Source organism: Mytilus edulis, chromosome 1, assembly GCF_963676685.1.
Source record: "Mytilus edulis chromosome 1, xbMytEdul2.2, whole genome shotgun sequence".
Lineage (NCBI taxonomy): Eukaryota > Metazoa > Mollusca > Bivalvia > Mytilida > Mytilidae > Mytilus > Mytilus edulis.
The window spans coordinates 31,703,972-31,720,277 of record NC_092344.1 but is presented as its reverse complement, the minus strand read 5'-3'; the positions used below and the strand labels follow the sequence as shown (position 1 = coordinate 31,720,277).

Genomic DNA, 16,306 nt, shown 5'->3' with positions numbered 1-16,306 from the left:
AAACAATCAAAACGAATGGTAATAGTCTATAGCCTCTGTGCTGCTATTATTCCAGTTCTTTTAGTACCCTCTAATATAACTTATAATTTAACAAGTGATGAAAACAAGAAAACAACTGGGTACCTAGGATACGGGGGAGACAAATGTTATATTATATTGGCAGATATGATACTGTTTACTTTTGCAATACCTATTGGTATTTTGCTAGTCGCAAATATTGTTTTGTTTTGTTCTCGAAAAAGGGTCATGTGGCCTAGCGGACCAATATCGTCTGTGACGTCAGTATATCGCCTGCATTGGCGTTCAGAGATTTGAGAAGAAAAGGCAGACATTTTTCGTCAGAGTAAATTCTGGGTTTTGTATTTATATATTTCTATGTAATGTAATGTAACATGTAATTATCAGAAAAGAAAAATGTGTTGTATAAGATTCAGTAAAGATAAATTTTTGGTAAGTTTTGCAGTGGGATTTAACGTGAGGCGTGGTTTTGTATAAAATCCTTTAAACGCATAACTAATTGATCTCTATAGCGAGGATCGATATATACATAAGTTCTGAATTAAACCAACGTACACACTTGCATGAAATAAGTAAAAATAGATTTGTTGTTCACATTTCACATATTTGTTTTTCAGATTGTGTGATAGTAATATGGGAAGAACGGCCCGGAAGACTAGGAGCCAGTATGCGGCGGCCAACAGGAAGTCAGCACACCATTCTTCAGATGGGGAAACAGCTATTTACCGGAGGACTGGAAGTGTGAATGCCACTACTCAGCGAGTTCCCTAGCAGCAGCCGACCGCAAGCCTGAGTCCTGAGTTGGAGCAAGTGGTAGATACTGTCACCCAACGCATCGTGCCAGAATTAAAGGACAAAATAGCTAAAGCCATTGAGGATATCCAGAGGACACTCACACTCTGCTCAACCCCAGATACAGATTTGTCAGGTATAAATCTCACTAATAACAGCATACTTGTAAATGATAATGATAATATTGCCCCTGGTAAAAGTTTCAATGATGACCTTGGGGTGCACATTTCACAGCAAGTGAGAGACAAAATTATTAATGGGGAATATGTAGAATTAGAAAACTTATTGGTTATTTCTCATTCCAAGCAATCAAGGGCAGTAGTTATGGATAATAATGGAAATCTTAATTTAAATCCAAAATCCGGAAAGAAAATATCCGACATTAATACATGGTTCGATGCTATCTTAATTTATACTAGCATTTATACAGCAGCACATCCTAGTAGTACCCCGGGTTTACTGAAGTATATTTATAATGTAAAATTGGGGGCAGGCAGATGTGCTGATATGGGTTGGTTAACCTATGATCAACAATTTAGACTAAAACGTGCCAGAAACCCATCAATGAATTGGGGTTGTGTAGACATGGAGTTATGGCTTCTGTATATTTCCCAGGGTGTAACTCCTACACAAGAACCTCAAATATCTCAAATGAATGCAGGTAAATGTTTCTTGTACAACAATAAAGGTAGATGCGGCCGTTCAGCTTGTCGTTATCTTCATAGGTGCTTAAAATGCGGGGGTGCTCATGCAGCTTTGTTTTGCAATTCAAAAACTACACAAAACAGTCAGAATGAGAAAAGAAAGCCTTATGAATCATTTCGGAATGACTTTCGGAGAGAAAAGAGTTAAACAAACAATGTCAATGGATTCAAATTTAAGTCCGCATCGTCAGTCCCAGGAAGCATATAGCCATTATAGGCTAACGGAATTAGGAAAGACACCAATTAAAGTGGAAAGATTAAGACATTTTTTAAAAAGTTATACAAATAAAATTGATGCACAGATATTGTTAGATGGATTTAAAAAAATGGATTTAAAGTAAATTACATGGTTCCGCGTCAAGCTGTAAATTGTTCGAATTTGATGTCGGCAAAGCAGCATGAGTCTGAATTAGAGGGAAAAATTACGAAAGAGATTCAGGCAGGGTGAATAGCGGGCCCCTTTAAAAAAAACCTTTTTCTAACCTCCGCTTATCACCGATAGGGCTTGTAGCTAAAAAGCCTCCCCTGGTTCTATAATTCACGGATGGCGTATGATACAACATTTAAGTTATCCACTGGGAAGTAGTATTAATAGTTTTATTGACCCCCAATTAGCAACTGTGCAATACACATCCTTTGACAAAGTTCTTGGCACTATTAGTAAACTAGGAAAGGGGGCAGAAATGGCACGAATGGATATAGTCTCGGCATTTAGATTATTAATATTGCACCCTGATGAATTTGTTTTATTTGGTTTTCGCTTTCAAGACAACTTTTATTTCCAGAAAGCGCTCCCAATGGGATGTTCGGCGGCGTGCGCGCTGTTCGAAAAGTTTTCATGTTTCTTAGAGTGGTTGGTCCGTTTTCAATCGCAAAAGGAATCAATAGAGCATTATTTGGACGATTTCCTGCTTGCCGGAGAAGCTCGGTTGGGGGAATGTTTACATCTCATGAACAATTTTAGGACTATTTGCAGCGATATTGGAGTTCCTCTAGCAGAGGAAAAAACTTTAGGTCCTTCGTGTATTATGACTTTTCTGGGATTAGAAATAGACACTTTGGAGATGGTTATTCGGATACCACAAGACAAACTAACAGAGGTTAAGGGAAAACTGGAATTGACTATAAAGAAAAGAAAAATCACTCTAAGGGATCTTCAATCTTTAGTGGGCTCCCTAAAGTGTTGCACAACAAGCGAATACGTTTTCATACAGATAATAAGGCACTTGTGAGTATTTTGAACAAGAAATCCTCAAAATCGAGACGGGTGATGGAGTTGGTTCGGCCTTTTGTATTACACACAATGCTTTTTAATATGCAATTTAAAGCAGTACATATTGAAGGTCGTTCGAACTTCATCGCATTCGCTGATGCTATTTCACGTAAACAGTGGCACAGATTCCGCATGGTAGCACCACAAGCAGAGACAGAGGCGACACCAATCCCAGAAACTTTTCTGCAGCTGATTTCCGGTCTGAAATTGATCGTCTAGTAGATGCCTCGCTAGCTTCGAACACGAAGGATACATATAGAACGGGATTGCAGAGTTTCGAGATGTTTCGGAAAGACTTTAATATGGAGTGCGTGTGGCCGCATCCCCTTCGCATATTGTGCTTTTTATTGCATATTTATCACTGAAAGGGAGAGCACATAAAACTGTCAGTTGTTACGTGACTGCTATCGGTTTTCGTTGCAAGGTTCTACAGTCTCAATTTATGGACTATTCACAAAATTTTATTATACGAAAAATGTTAGAGGGTTTGAAACGCAGTAAGTTCTCGAAGGATAAGAGGCTTCCAATTACATCGGAACTTTTGGCTAGGATAATTGAAAAGTTGCCATCGATTTGTTATTCAGCATAGGAATCTTTGCTTTTTGCGGCAGTTTTTTCAGTCGCCTTTCATGGCTTTCTAAGAGTTGGAGAATTAGTTTACACAAAATTAGGCCAAGCGCAAAATATAATATCAATACATGGTACACAAATGTTATAAGGAACAAAAGGCGAGTTTATTAGGCTTCACTTAACGCACTCTAAGGGGGATCAAACTGGTAAGGGTATTTCTATTGATATAAGGAAGACGGATTCAACAGTTTGTCTAATACTGCTATTAAAAAGATACCTACGAGTAAGACCAGATAAAAATGGTCCTTTACTCTGTCACCTTGGTGGAAAATGCGTGTCTCGTTATCAGTTCTCTGGTATATTATCTAAAGCATTGAATGTAATAGGTATTGATTCAAGTGGCTACAAGTCACATTCTTTCAGGATTGGGGCAGCTTCAGAAGCCTCTGCTGAAGGAATTTCTAATGAGGAAATTATGAAGCTAGGACGATGGAAATCTGGTGCATATAGGTCATATATCAGATTGTAAAAAATTTATTTTGATGTGGTCATATATCAAAGACAATTATTGTTTATATATAGCTGTAAATAGGTGGTAAATAGATGTTATTAAACGTTTAATTGTGTTTTAATAGGGATACTTGAGAGATATGAGAAAAAGTCTGTTTGGATAATAGGCTCGTCCATTGTAAAACATGCATTTACTCATGCCCGCACCACTTATGACGGTATCCATTTGGGTTTGAAGCGGAAAAAATGTACCATTTGGTGGCAAGGTAAAGGGGGCATGAATTGGCACGAATTAGTACCAAGGATAAAATATTTATTAAGATTTGAACAGGAGCCAGATTTTTTAATTATACATTGTGGGGGCAACAACATAGGCTCCTGCAAGTTACATAATTTTAGACGGAAAATTAAGTCGTCTCTTTGTAAGGTTTCAGAATTGCTCCCTAAAGCTAAATTAATTTGGTCCCAGATACTACCAAGGCTGGTTTGGCGGAATGGCCAAAACATTAAGTCTCTGAACCGAGCTGCGGTCAGAATAAACAATTTTGCTGGTTGGTTATGTCTTAAGTCTGGTGGAGGATACATAAAATATCCTGAAATAACATGGAATGAGAAGGGACTTTTCAACATGGACGGTGTGCATCTTTCAAACATGGGAAATGAACTATTTTTGTATAGAATTCAAAGTTTTCTCCAGGAAGTTGTGTAAGCGTTCTTATGAAAGAAAACGTACAGATAATGATTTAGTGTACAAACTGTGTGGTTACTATCTAATAATGTTTTGTTAATTTAAGTCGTGCACTTGAAGTGCACGACTTAAATTAACAAAACGTCTTGCAATAGTGTGCTATGACGTTCGTTTATTTAAAGGCTTCGCCCTGCAAGAGAAGGCAAAGATGAATATAAATATGTAGCAACCAAGTCAATAAGGCCACGGCTTGTTGCGTCGTTTTCTTTTATTTCATGGCGGTGGTCGCATGTTTAACATGTGACCATTTGGCGGGAAAGCGACACAACGCCAACAATCTTGCACCATGTTCACATAATGGACTCTAATATCCGTTACTGAGCTTCTGTTCCCAGGGCCAGTATTTTTAAAGTCAATGTCAGTATTGGACAGTAATGATAAAGTGCTCTTTTTATACAGATGGTTCTAATTGATCATTCTTGATTCATGATAATGTTATAATTGATCAATCGTGATCCATGCTAAAGTTTTTAATTGATCAATCGTGATCCATTCTAATATTATAACTGATCAACAGTGATCCACGCTAATGTGTTAATTTTGATCATTTGTGACTCATGATCATGCTAATGTTTCATCTTTATTGAGAGAAAATGCGAGATTTTTATATACAGAATCCAGGCAAATTGGACACTTATTTTTCATTCAAAAGGTTATTTGACTATGAAAATTATTTAGATTTAAAGCACCCACAAAACATTTGCTAACAGAATACAGACTCAGCAATCACTGTTTAAGAATAGATACTGACAGACATGAACGAATTACCAATGTATGTTGTAAATATGAAATATTACCTCGACATGAGAGGGTATGTTTATATTGTAATTCAAATTGTATTAAAAATGAAATGCACTTCCTTCTGGAATGCCCTCTTTACAATAACCTCAGAAGAGATATGACTGATTATATAAAAAAAATACCCCAGTTTAGATAATTAAAACAGAAAAGATCTTTTTTAATAGATCATGATTAATGAAGATAGCAGTTTTTTTTTATCTATTTTATGTGCATACCTTGATAAAGGCCTGCAACTTAGAAATCAGATTTAGTTAACTTAGATATCAAAATTATCTCCCCTTGACCACTAACTCTTTCCTCATGCATTTGAATTATTATTTTATGATTCTTTAATCACTCTGTAAGGTTTATGTCATGTTGTTATTAATGTTATGCTCTTAATGGGCCTTTAATTTGGAAAATAAAAATATTGTATTGTATTGTATAAATTCAGGTTCAATCCACCATTTTTTACATTTGAAAATGCCTGTACCAAGTCAGGAACATGACAGTTGTCCATTCGTTCAATGTGTTTTGCCATTTGTTTTTTTTTTTTTTTATGTGATTAAGGACTTTCCGATTGAATTTTCATCGGAGTTCAGTATTTTTGTGATTTTACATTTTTCTGTTCGTATCTTTATAATACATTTTCCCGTTGCTTCATTATTTGCAGCAATCGTAAAGGAAATAACAATAGGGAATATTTAGTATTAGATGCATGTTTTTTTTTTATTAGTTGTTAGTTGCTTTGAACTAGCTGTCAGTAACTGTGAGTACTCTCAGATCAGTACTTTTGTGTTTTCGTTGGTGGCATATAAGTACCCGGCCACGTCCACTCTGTGTTTTTGTAAGCTGTATTTCTATTTGTATTATTATCAATCTGATGAGTTAAGCTTTTTCAACTGATTTTTATAGTTCGTTCTTATGTTGTACTGTTACACCACTGTTCCAGGCTAGGAGAGATCCCGCTAACATATTTAACACCGCTGTATGTATGGGCCTCTCCAAAGTCAGGAACCTGTAATTCGGTGGTTTTCGTTTGTTGATGTGTTACATATTTGTTTTTCGTTCATTTATTGGTTTTCTCGTTTGAATTGTTTGTCATTTGTCATTTCGGGGCCTTTTATAGCTGACTGCGGTATTGGCTTTGCTCATTGTAGAAGGCCGTAAGGTGACCTATAGTTGTTAATTCGATGTTATTTGGTCTCTTATGGAGAGTTGTCTCATTGGCAATCACATCTATTTTCTAATATATACAATATATGTCACCTAAAACATATGGTGTGCAACTATCGCGCGCTAAGGGCAAATAACAAGAAATAATACGACAAAAATACTCTTGCATCCGGTCACGTAACATTTCATTGACAAAGATTCGTGTATAAAGGTAATGCGTATAAGGGTACACGTAGATTGATGATAATAGTTATCAAAAATACCAGGATTATAATTTAATACGCCAAACGTGCCGTTTCGTCTACATAAGACTCATCAGTGACGATCAGATCAAAACAGTTAAAAAGCCAAACAAATACAAAGTTGAAGAGCATTGAGGACCCAAAATTCCAAAAAAGTTGTGCCAAATACGGCTAAGCTTATAAATCTACTCCTGGGATATAAGAAATGCTTAGTTATATGAATGGAAAATTTTGATGACAAATGTTGAGGAGAATTGTGTAGAAGAGAGGTGAGAGATACCAACAGGGGCATTGAAAGTCCTAAGTCAAAAATAAACTACTAAAGCAATGGCTAAACAAGAAAAAAACTCAACAGACAATCTAAAGTTCACAAAGCACAACACAAAGAAATAAAGTTTGAGAAACAAAACTCACTTTAACTGGGTGTGACCTCATGTGCTCCGGAAGAGTAAGCAGATTCCGTTTAGGAAACACTAAAACAAGACTTTATATTTAATGTTATCAGGTTTACTAATACAAGTAAGAAAGGACACTAATTGCCTTCCACAGCTTCTAATAACGGGTATAAGCTGTCATATTCATATTCATTGATTTGAAAAAAAATCGCATTTTTTATTTATAACATACTTAAACATATATTCGAATTGCAATAAGTCTGAAATGAACATTTCCATGAATAATATATATATCAGCATTTCTTGTGTATTTTAGTCATCTAATTAACCATCGAGATGAATCCGAAGACTGCCGAAGGTTACATAACTTAATATTAACATGAACATAAGTAGAAAGAGACATCGTGCAAATGTACCTCTCTATTTCTGTTTGATCTCATACTGTAAATTAAAAATAAAGTTAATCATCGTTTTTACCGGTATAAGATTGATTTTTTTGTGTTTACGTATTGTTTCATCTTTGTTTCACTTTCAATGTTGACATTCTTTTCTTTTTAATGGCCGAACATGAGTATCATATACGTTACCAATCACAAGCTAATGAATTGAATTGAGGGACACATGTTTACGGATTATTGACTTGTAAGTGAATTAGTCATTAGTGATGTTACTTCGCTTTTTTTTACAAAATTGCTAAAAGCTCATTTATATTTCATTGTTATACTTTTATTAATGATTGAACGAAAACAAAACTCATGTTCATTATTTTCCATGAGACTTTATGAAACATTCAACTGTATTACAAAATATTGATTTATAAAAAAAAAAATACAAAATTAACAATAACTGATGCGGTGTTTTCTTTTCAAAGGCAGAAAAATGTATGCCCTTTTTTGCTATTCTTTGTGTTGTATTTTGAGCAATACAAGTTACTATTGAAACTGGAAAATAAAAATAAAAATTGATTACCATGAGTTACAAAAAAGAGTAAAACAAATATATCAGAATGTATTGTAAAATATCAGCTGCAACTCACATATCAAGTTTTGTATAGAGATAATTGAAAGAACAAAAAATACCATAGTCAACAAGAATATTCCATTCCCTTTATATGAGCCTGTGATATTAAAAAGAGTTACCGTTATTTTGTTACAGATATGAATTTTCCATATTATTCTATTTTATTTAAATTTACATTGCTGCTTCATATTAAATCAATTTCTTCAGAATGTTATTGTAGATATTATTATAGATTAATTCTGTAATATAAACCGATTTTATTTACCAAGGCCAAGATCAGCAATGCGATGTGTCAAATTGTGCTAGCAAATATCAGTTTCCCTTCTCTCTTTCTAATTTGGTCAACCTCTTTATGTCAAATTTGAAGCACACAATATGAACAGCTATATAATTTCAATAGTTTTTTTTTAAATAATTTAAACTATGACAAATCTAAAACACTTGTGTCAAAATACATGACAAGTTGCAATGCACTGTGTATAAATAAGCCTTGTAGTATACTTAAATGACACCGCTAATTTTAACACAAACGATTTGATAGGTTTTGTTTATTTTAAATGCATGGCAGCGTGTAAACAGTGAATTACGAGCTATGTAGGTATTTCAATAAGTGTAATATCCTACTTTTTAAACTAGTATAAAACTAGTATAAAACGGTTACACAAACTAATATGCTCATTTATATTTTGTATTTAAAATTAAAGACCCTTTAGATCATATACTTTTATATAATGATTACGCTAAATTGAACTCCTGGACGTTTAGAATATGAAATCTTCATTGAGATAGCAAGCAAATAATTTCAAATATAAACAACAAATATAATGGTTAACACGTGGATTTTTTTTTCAACAATATACAGTGGTATATGCAATATAAAAAGTTTTGATTGAAAAACACTGTGAGAGAATTCAAAAATGACTTAACAAGATTTGCATTCAACACAAATTCCCCAAATGAAACCATGACTGTAATCTAAAATGCCTAAAGAACACATAGAAAAAGAGATATGGTGTAATTATTATTTAATGGTACAAATTGTTATTAGAACAATTGAACATAAACATCGTTATCTGTGAAACAGATATTCCATTTCAATTACCCATCTCGTGATTACGTCTGTTAAATGTTTGAATGAAGTACTTTCATCTTACAACTTGGACCTATGATAGTTATCAAGGGTACCAGAATTATAATTTTATACGCCAGACGCGCGTTTCGTCTACATACGACTCACCAGTGACGCTCATATCAAAATATTTATAAAGCCAAAAAAAGTACAAAATATCAGACACCTACTTTAAACTGCTAATAGAGACTGGTAAATAGCAAATTGTTTTGGAACAAATCATAGTTTTATTAACAGGAAATTTATAAAAATGACCACATTATTGATATTCATGTCAACACCGAAGTGTTGACTCCTGGGCTGGTGACTACCTCGGGGACGAAACGTCCACCAGCAGTAGCATCGACCCAGTGGTGTAAATAGTTATCAGACTTCATTTAAGGTACCAGAATTATAATTTTATACGCCAGACGCGCGTTTCGTCTACATAAGACTCATCAGTGACGCTCATATCAAAATATTTATAAAGCCAAACAAGAACAAAATATCAGACACCTACTTTAAACTGCTAATAGAGACTGGTAAATAGCAAATTGTTAAAAGAAATAAAATCCTAAAAAAAACGTTTTAAATTGATGCGATATTGAGATTTCCGTTATTTTTTCATATGTTTGCTGTTTGAGAAATATATATATCTTAAACTCGACCTGGGCATTATTGTAAGTAAGTTCAATTGCAAAAATATACTAATTAAAAGCACTTTTGAATCTATAATTGGAATTATTTAACATACGTTTAGACTCTCATGGATAAAAAATAAAGTGTTAGGTTATTTACATATTATATTGTAAAACTCAATTTTCTCTACGTTCCATTTTTGGAAAACATGATGAAATATTTCAAGATCTTTTAAAGAATTCAACATGTTCAACAGCTCAATACCATAGCAAAAAACAAATTGCCAAACATCAATCAACAATAAAGACAACAGAAATAATTAGCCAGCTGATCATCATGAACCTTAAACAAATTAGATGAATCGTTTCTGCTCCGCTAGGTTCAACCGTTGAGGATATGTCACCCCGATAAAGTTACAATCAGGGGAAAGAAAAGGACAATTGGTACATATTTGTGCTCATCTGTGCCATATATTCAACAAAAGTCTATCAAATATGATTACAATTACAAACTGAAGCATCTTTTTGATTTTATTGAAAGGCCTTTTTGCTTGAATTCTCCTTTGTATAATGTTCTTTTTTCATGAAACAAAGCTGAAACATTTTTTTTTATTCTGCCTTAATATTTAAGTTAAGGAGATTGTTTTAGAATGTATGCATTTTTCTTATGGTCAAACATTTTTAATCTCATAGTAACCATATATTTGTTTTACCAATAGTAATGACAATGCAATCAGTATATTTATTAAACATTAAAATGATTATGCTATGTCTTGTCTCATGATCTTATTGATCATAGTAAACTGTTATCATTAACTTGTTAAACTGTACCTTCAAACTTCTTTTAATTCACTAATATGATGAGTAAACAATCGGCTTTTCAGTGCAGTACAGAATTAAGTGAGCAAGCGAAGTAAGGAATCTTGTAAGTGACATGTTCGTCTAAAATCATGTTTATTATGGTTCAAATAAAATCGCTCTTGAAGGATACCTACAACCTTTATTGTAAGAACTATTTAAAATTATAAGATGCGGCACCATGAGTTGGATTATCGCAATGAAGAAATTGTCAGACAAATTATGAAAAAGATTGATTTTTTTATACATTTTTAAAAGGCAGTAACTCTTGTTACAAGATGTAATAAGTATATAAAATAGAATAAAACATAATAATACACAAGAAACAGAGTTGACCTAACAATTGTTAACACCATGTACTTATTGTACATTTTTGCATTTCACTACATAATAATACATAAGTCGAAGGGCTAATTATATCAAGTAATAAGACGAAAGACCAGCATACGGAGTAGGATTCTCTTTATTGTAATTTTGACTACTATTCAAACGCTAAATATATCAAAGTATATTTCAAATGTTGATGCAAGTGACAGTGTTTTCTTGATAAAATGTTAAACATTTACTGTTTACTATCAAGATAGTAAGTCATGAGTTCATGCAAGATATAAAAAACGAGAGGCTTTCGGTTTCTTATCAATTTGGTATAGCATTTGTTTTAATACTGGACAAATTAATCGTTCCTTCAGGTAATATAAATGAAATAACAAAACATAATATGTAAAAACCAACAGTCATTCAATTACCAGTGGTATCAAACATAAGTTTTATTTTATTCATAACACTGTTAAAATCTTGGAGGATAATTTCCTTGTGGTGGTGGATAGTTTGGTTGAGGTGGCGGATACGCTGGTGGTTGATTATACATAGGGCCTCCTGGTTGCGAATACTGACCATACATCATCGGTGGTTGAGCTGGAATGACAAAAATATTAAAACATATCCATTGTAAACGAAGTTCGTACTACTCACAAGTTATAGCGGTTCCTGAATGCGTGTTGTCTTATTATTTATTGTATTTTTTTTTATTGTTTTTAGAGTTGTTCAATTTGACGTGGCTCTGTACTTTCCGTCATTTTGTAAATTGTCCTATGGTAAATTTGTAAACTTTCATTTTTCATTTCGCTAATGTGCTTTGTCAATTTGTCTTTTTATTGTTTCTTGTTACATATTTGTTTGTTTTAATAGTGATTAATTAAGGTTATAACACGATGTTGACTGCTGTACCCCTTTTTTGACATTTTACCTTTTGTGTCTATTTGTTTTGTTCACACAACGTTGTCAATACAAAGGAAGTGTATGAAACTGGCATAAAAGTGAGAGGTTTAGCTAGCTATAAAAGCAGGTTTAGTACACCTTTTGTGACATAAGAAAATGCCTTTACCAAATCTGGAATATGACAGTTGTTATTCATTCGTTTCTTGTGTTTGAGCATTTGATTTTGCCAGCTTAATTAATTACTTTCCGAATTGAATTTTACTTGGAGTTCGGTTTTTTTTTGTGTGATTTCATCCATTCAAGGGAATTTTTCAATTTGCAATCACAAAATAGCAAAAAAAAATATGTTTGTTTTTTGGCCGAAAACGTATATTGGACGTCCTGCAAAAATTTTCTCATTTTATAATGTTAGATGACGATGTAACATTTGTCATTGTAAACCAAAACTTTAATTTTAGCACATGAAATGATTTGTTACTGTTCTTGCTACTGTTCTCAATAGCACTGACCAAACAAAATATTGATTTTAAAATTCAATAAAGATAAATAATATTTTTTCAAATGCATAAAACACTAAACATCAAACCCAACACCAAGTAACACGCCTTTCAAAATTGAGATAGAAATGTATTTGCCGAGGCACAAACAAATGAATAATACTGTTAAAAGATATGTGAATGACAAACAAACAAATTCTGTCAAACCTATATCTCACAAACAAATTATATATGCATTTATATTCGAAATCAACCATTCGTTTTATAATATCAAAAATCTGTTATGTAGATTACCTTGTTGTTGCTGCTGTTGTGTGATAACTGTAGTTCCACCAGTGTGTGAAGTGGTATGAATACTTGTCGTCCTAGTTGTATGCTTTTTACAAATGACAATTATAACAACTATGACAACTATAAAAATGATAATTCCTACTATCGCACCGGCTATGGCACCACTGAAAGAGTTAGTATTAAGTATCAATTAATATTCAAATTATGTACGTGGATCATAAATATAAACCAACCATACTTATCCAGATGCACTATTATGTGCGACCAGGGTGTCAGTCTAGTATAAAGAAGGTTATCATTTCTCATTAACATAATTTTATTATCGTCTAAAATATACATGTGACTTTTGTCTCATGACGTTAAACCGTCGCCAGTCCAACATTATTTTTTTCGTAAATGACCAGTTAAAATACTATGTGAAAAATTCTAGAAATCAGCGAAGAAACACACAGACAATATCTGTATGAAATATTTTCCACAAATAGTGAGACTATTAGTATATATACTTAAAATTGCTTTGGTTTCACCATGAAAAAAAATATAAACACAACATATTCAAACGAGAACAGAATTATACGAAGTTGACATCTTCTAATTATACTGATCAGACACTACAGGTGTCTTTTGTTTTCTATCCACGCCCGTTTACTTGTGTACAAAACAGCCAAAACGTTTATTCATGAATTAAAACGAAATTTTGCATGTTATGGTACAATAAAAGAAAAAAGGAAAAAGAAAATTAAACACACCCGGTTGTTGTGCCATCACATTCATAATCAGAATAGTAAGAACTGTAATAACAGTATTCACCATGGACCGTCACAACTGAAAAAAATATATATTTTAAATTAAATTAACATGAATTAAATTATATTAAGGTCCACGCCCTTAAAAGAACAATTATTTTACATTCGACACATATATGAAATCTCGTCAGTGAGTCATGACTGGTTGGTTTACCAGTAAAAAGAATAGGTTTAAAGCTTGGCATGTGGTAGGTAGACACCTCATATTCAAATACTATGTTATTTATTTTATTAACGACATTTATGTTTACGATGGAGATTTTAAAACCAAGTGATACAAGATGGACTGAGTTTGCGTTATGAAATTCTTCTATCATTATCTAACATTTATGTTTATGGATATTTATTTGTCTATGTTATGGATCTTAGATATTTTAATATCAAACTGTCAAGATTGTAAAAATAGGCAATTGTACGCAAATGCTGTCACTGAGTGTCTGTCTTCTGTCTGTGCACATTTGTTATGGTATTTTTATTCTAATCCCACAAACCATTTTATATCAAATATAAAAAAGAAGTTTGATTGTCAATGAGACAACTGTCCACAAGAGACCAAAATGACACAGACATTAACAACTATAGGTCACCGTACGGCCTTCAACAATGAGCAAAGCCCATACCGCATAGTCAGCTATAAAAAAAAACTCCAATATGATAATGTAAAACAATTCAAACGAAATATTCCATTTTCATCATTTGTAAAAACAATGATGCCAATGTTTCTAGAAATATAAAAAGCAGGCAGAACAGTCAAGATTGCAGGCTTGTTTATATGGCTTCCGATTTTCAATTATAAACATATTTTACACTAAAGTCATGAAATGATAAGTTACATATCATATAAGTATGTGCTTCTGTTTACAGATGGCAGTCCAAAATTACCATCCTTCAAAACGGTCGACAAACAGAACACACATATTGTATGTATTGTTAATTTGTTCCCGTTCACAATACGCCATTATTTGCCATTGGATGTTAAACAAACAGCATAGTTAGTGGATATTTGTCCCATTGTCAATCAAAATACATCTTCTAATTTAATTAACAATCATTCAATTCTTAATATCATTTTATTAATATTTTCAACAGTCATGCAAGTAGGAAGTTTAGGTAGCTAAACAAAAATAAATTTAACCCAACATTTGGTTGGGAAAATTACTGTTTCACGTCTGAAATATAACTCGTTCCGTTAATTAAGAAAATTTGGTTTTGTCAGTTGTTATGAAGTTCCCCTTTTTGAAATTACATTGGAAAGGTCGGATTTTATTTGTTAAATATTCTTCACAGCAAGATTAACTATACATAATTCAAATGAGATAAATCAGGAATTTCCTATTCTGCTAAGATTTATGAAGTTAAGATATATCGAACTACTCTCAAAGATGTCTGAACTAATGATTTACATGAATATCGGGTAGATACTGGATTATTTTCAATCGTAGGTCTCGAGTAACTAAAGTGTTAAATGATATAAATACGACCAATGAAAAAAAAAGTACAGCTCACATGAAAATATGGTATTCCATTATATATAAACGTTGTTTTATATATTTGTACATTTCTTGTGTTCGCTATCAATTACAAAAACAAGATAATCAATAGAATTTTGGGAGTAACAGATGATCAACACTTACCACTGAATATTAAATTCAGAAAAACAGTGTACAAAATACGTCGTAGAAGATCCATGGTTATTTTCTAATCACTTGTTAGTAAAGTAAATCAAATTTAAATTGCATTTAACTACTGGATATGAACAATGTGTAGTTTTTATCAGGTAAGTTAAAAAATTATTGAATGTAGATAATATCAGATATCACAAAAGGTTTATTGAACTACAGTGTTCAGTATATAACAGTATATAAAGAATAACAATAGAAATACAATATATTTAAGTGCATGAATACCTTTAAATTTGCAAATATTGCTTAATGTTTCCTTGATAAATTTCAAGATATTAATGCAAAATATATAAAATGAGGGTACCCAAATTGCTCCTATTTTGACATTTTTTTCCACCTACGTTTTTTTTATGCGCCAGACAAAAGTTTTCATTCTGGATTTATTTTGTAGATTTATCCTTACTTACTATATAGTTACACCGATTTAATTTTGAACCCATTTTGAGTAATAGAAAAATGAGTCTGAATTGACCTGCAAACGATCCATGAGTATGTAATGGGGAGTACCCAAATTGCATCCATGCATAAATTCACATCCTTAAAATTCGTATAAAAGATGTTTTATCTTATTTCTTCAAATATTAAGAACAATTTGACATTAGTCCATGCTTACTATTCTTTTTTTTTAAAGAAATGGATGCTTGTAACATATTTTATTTGATCATTTTTAAAATATGGCTTTTTGAACGTCGCATGGCGATGTTTCCGTAGATTTAACTTTAACAGTAAATACTTTATCTGTTGAGATATACTGTGAACGTTTTGTTCACACTTAGATATATTTACTTATGCTGAAATACGTGTATAATGTCAAATCATACAAATACGAATTGTTTAGTCTCAAATAAAAGTTGTTTGATTTCAGCAGCTATTTTTGTTCAGAAGGTTCAATTTGGGTACTGTGACGTTATGTATTTATACATATTGTCAATTGAAGAATACACACATTCGTATTATCATTCTACTTTTAGAAGAATGTT

The 16,306-nt window shown here is 32.5% G+C and overlaps 1 protein-coding gene across 1 annotated transcript; it reads right to left on the bottom strand.

Moving 5' to 3' along the window:
* Positions 1–10,701: 10,701 nt before the first annotated feature.
* LOC139529749 (protein shisa-5-like) lies at positions 10,702–15,418 on the bottom strand. Its single transcript, XM_071325627.1, has 4 exons — positions 15,279–15,418; positions 13,588–13,663; positions 12,842–13,002; positions 10,702–11,747 (listed from the first exon to the last, which is right to left on the bottom strand). The coding sequence occupies exons 1-4, from the start codon at positions 15,331–15,333 to the stop codon at positions 11,620–11,622; spliced, it is 420 nt and encodes a 139-aa protein (XP_071181728.1). The 5' UTR covers positions 15,334–15,418; the 3' UTR covers positions 10,702–11,619.
* Between the last annotated feature and the right edge of the window lie 888 nt (positions 15,419–16,306).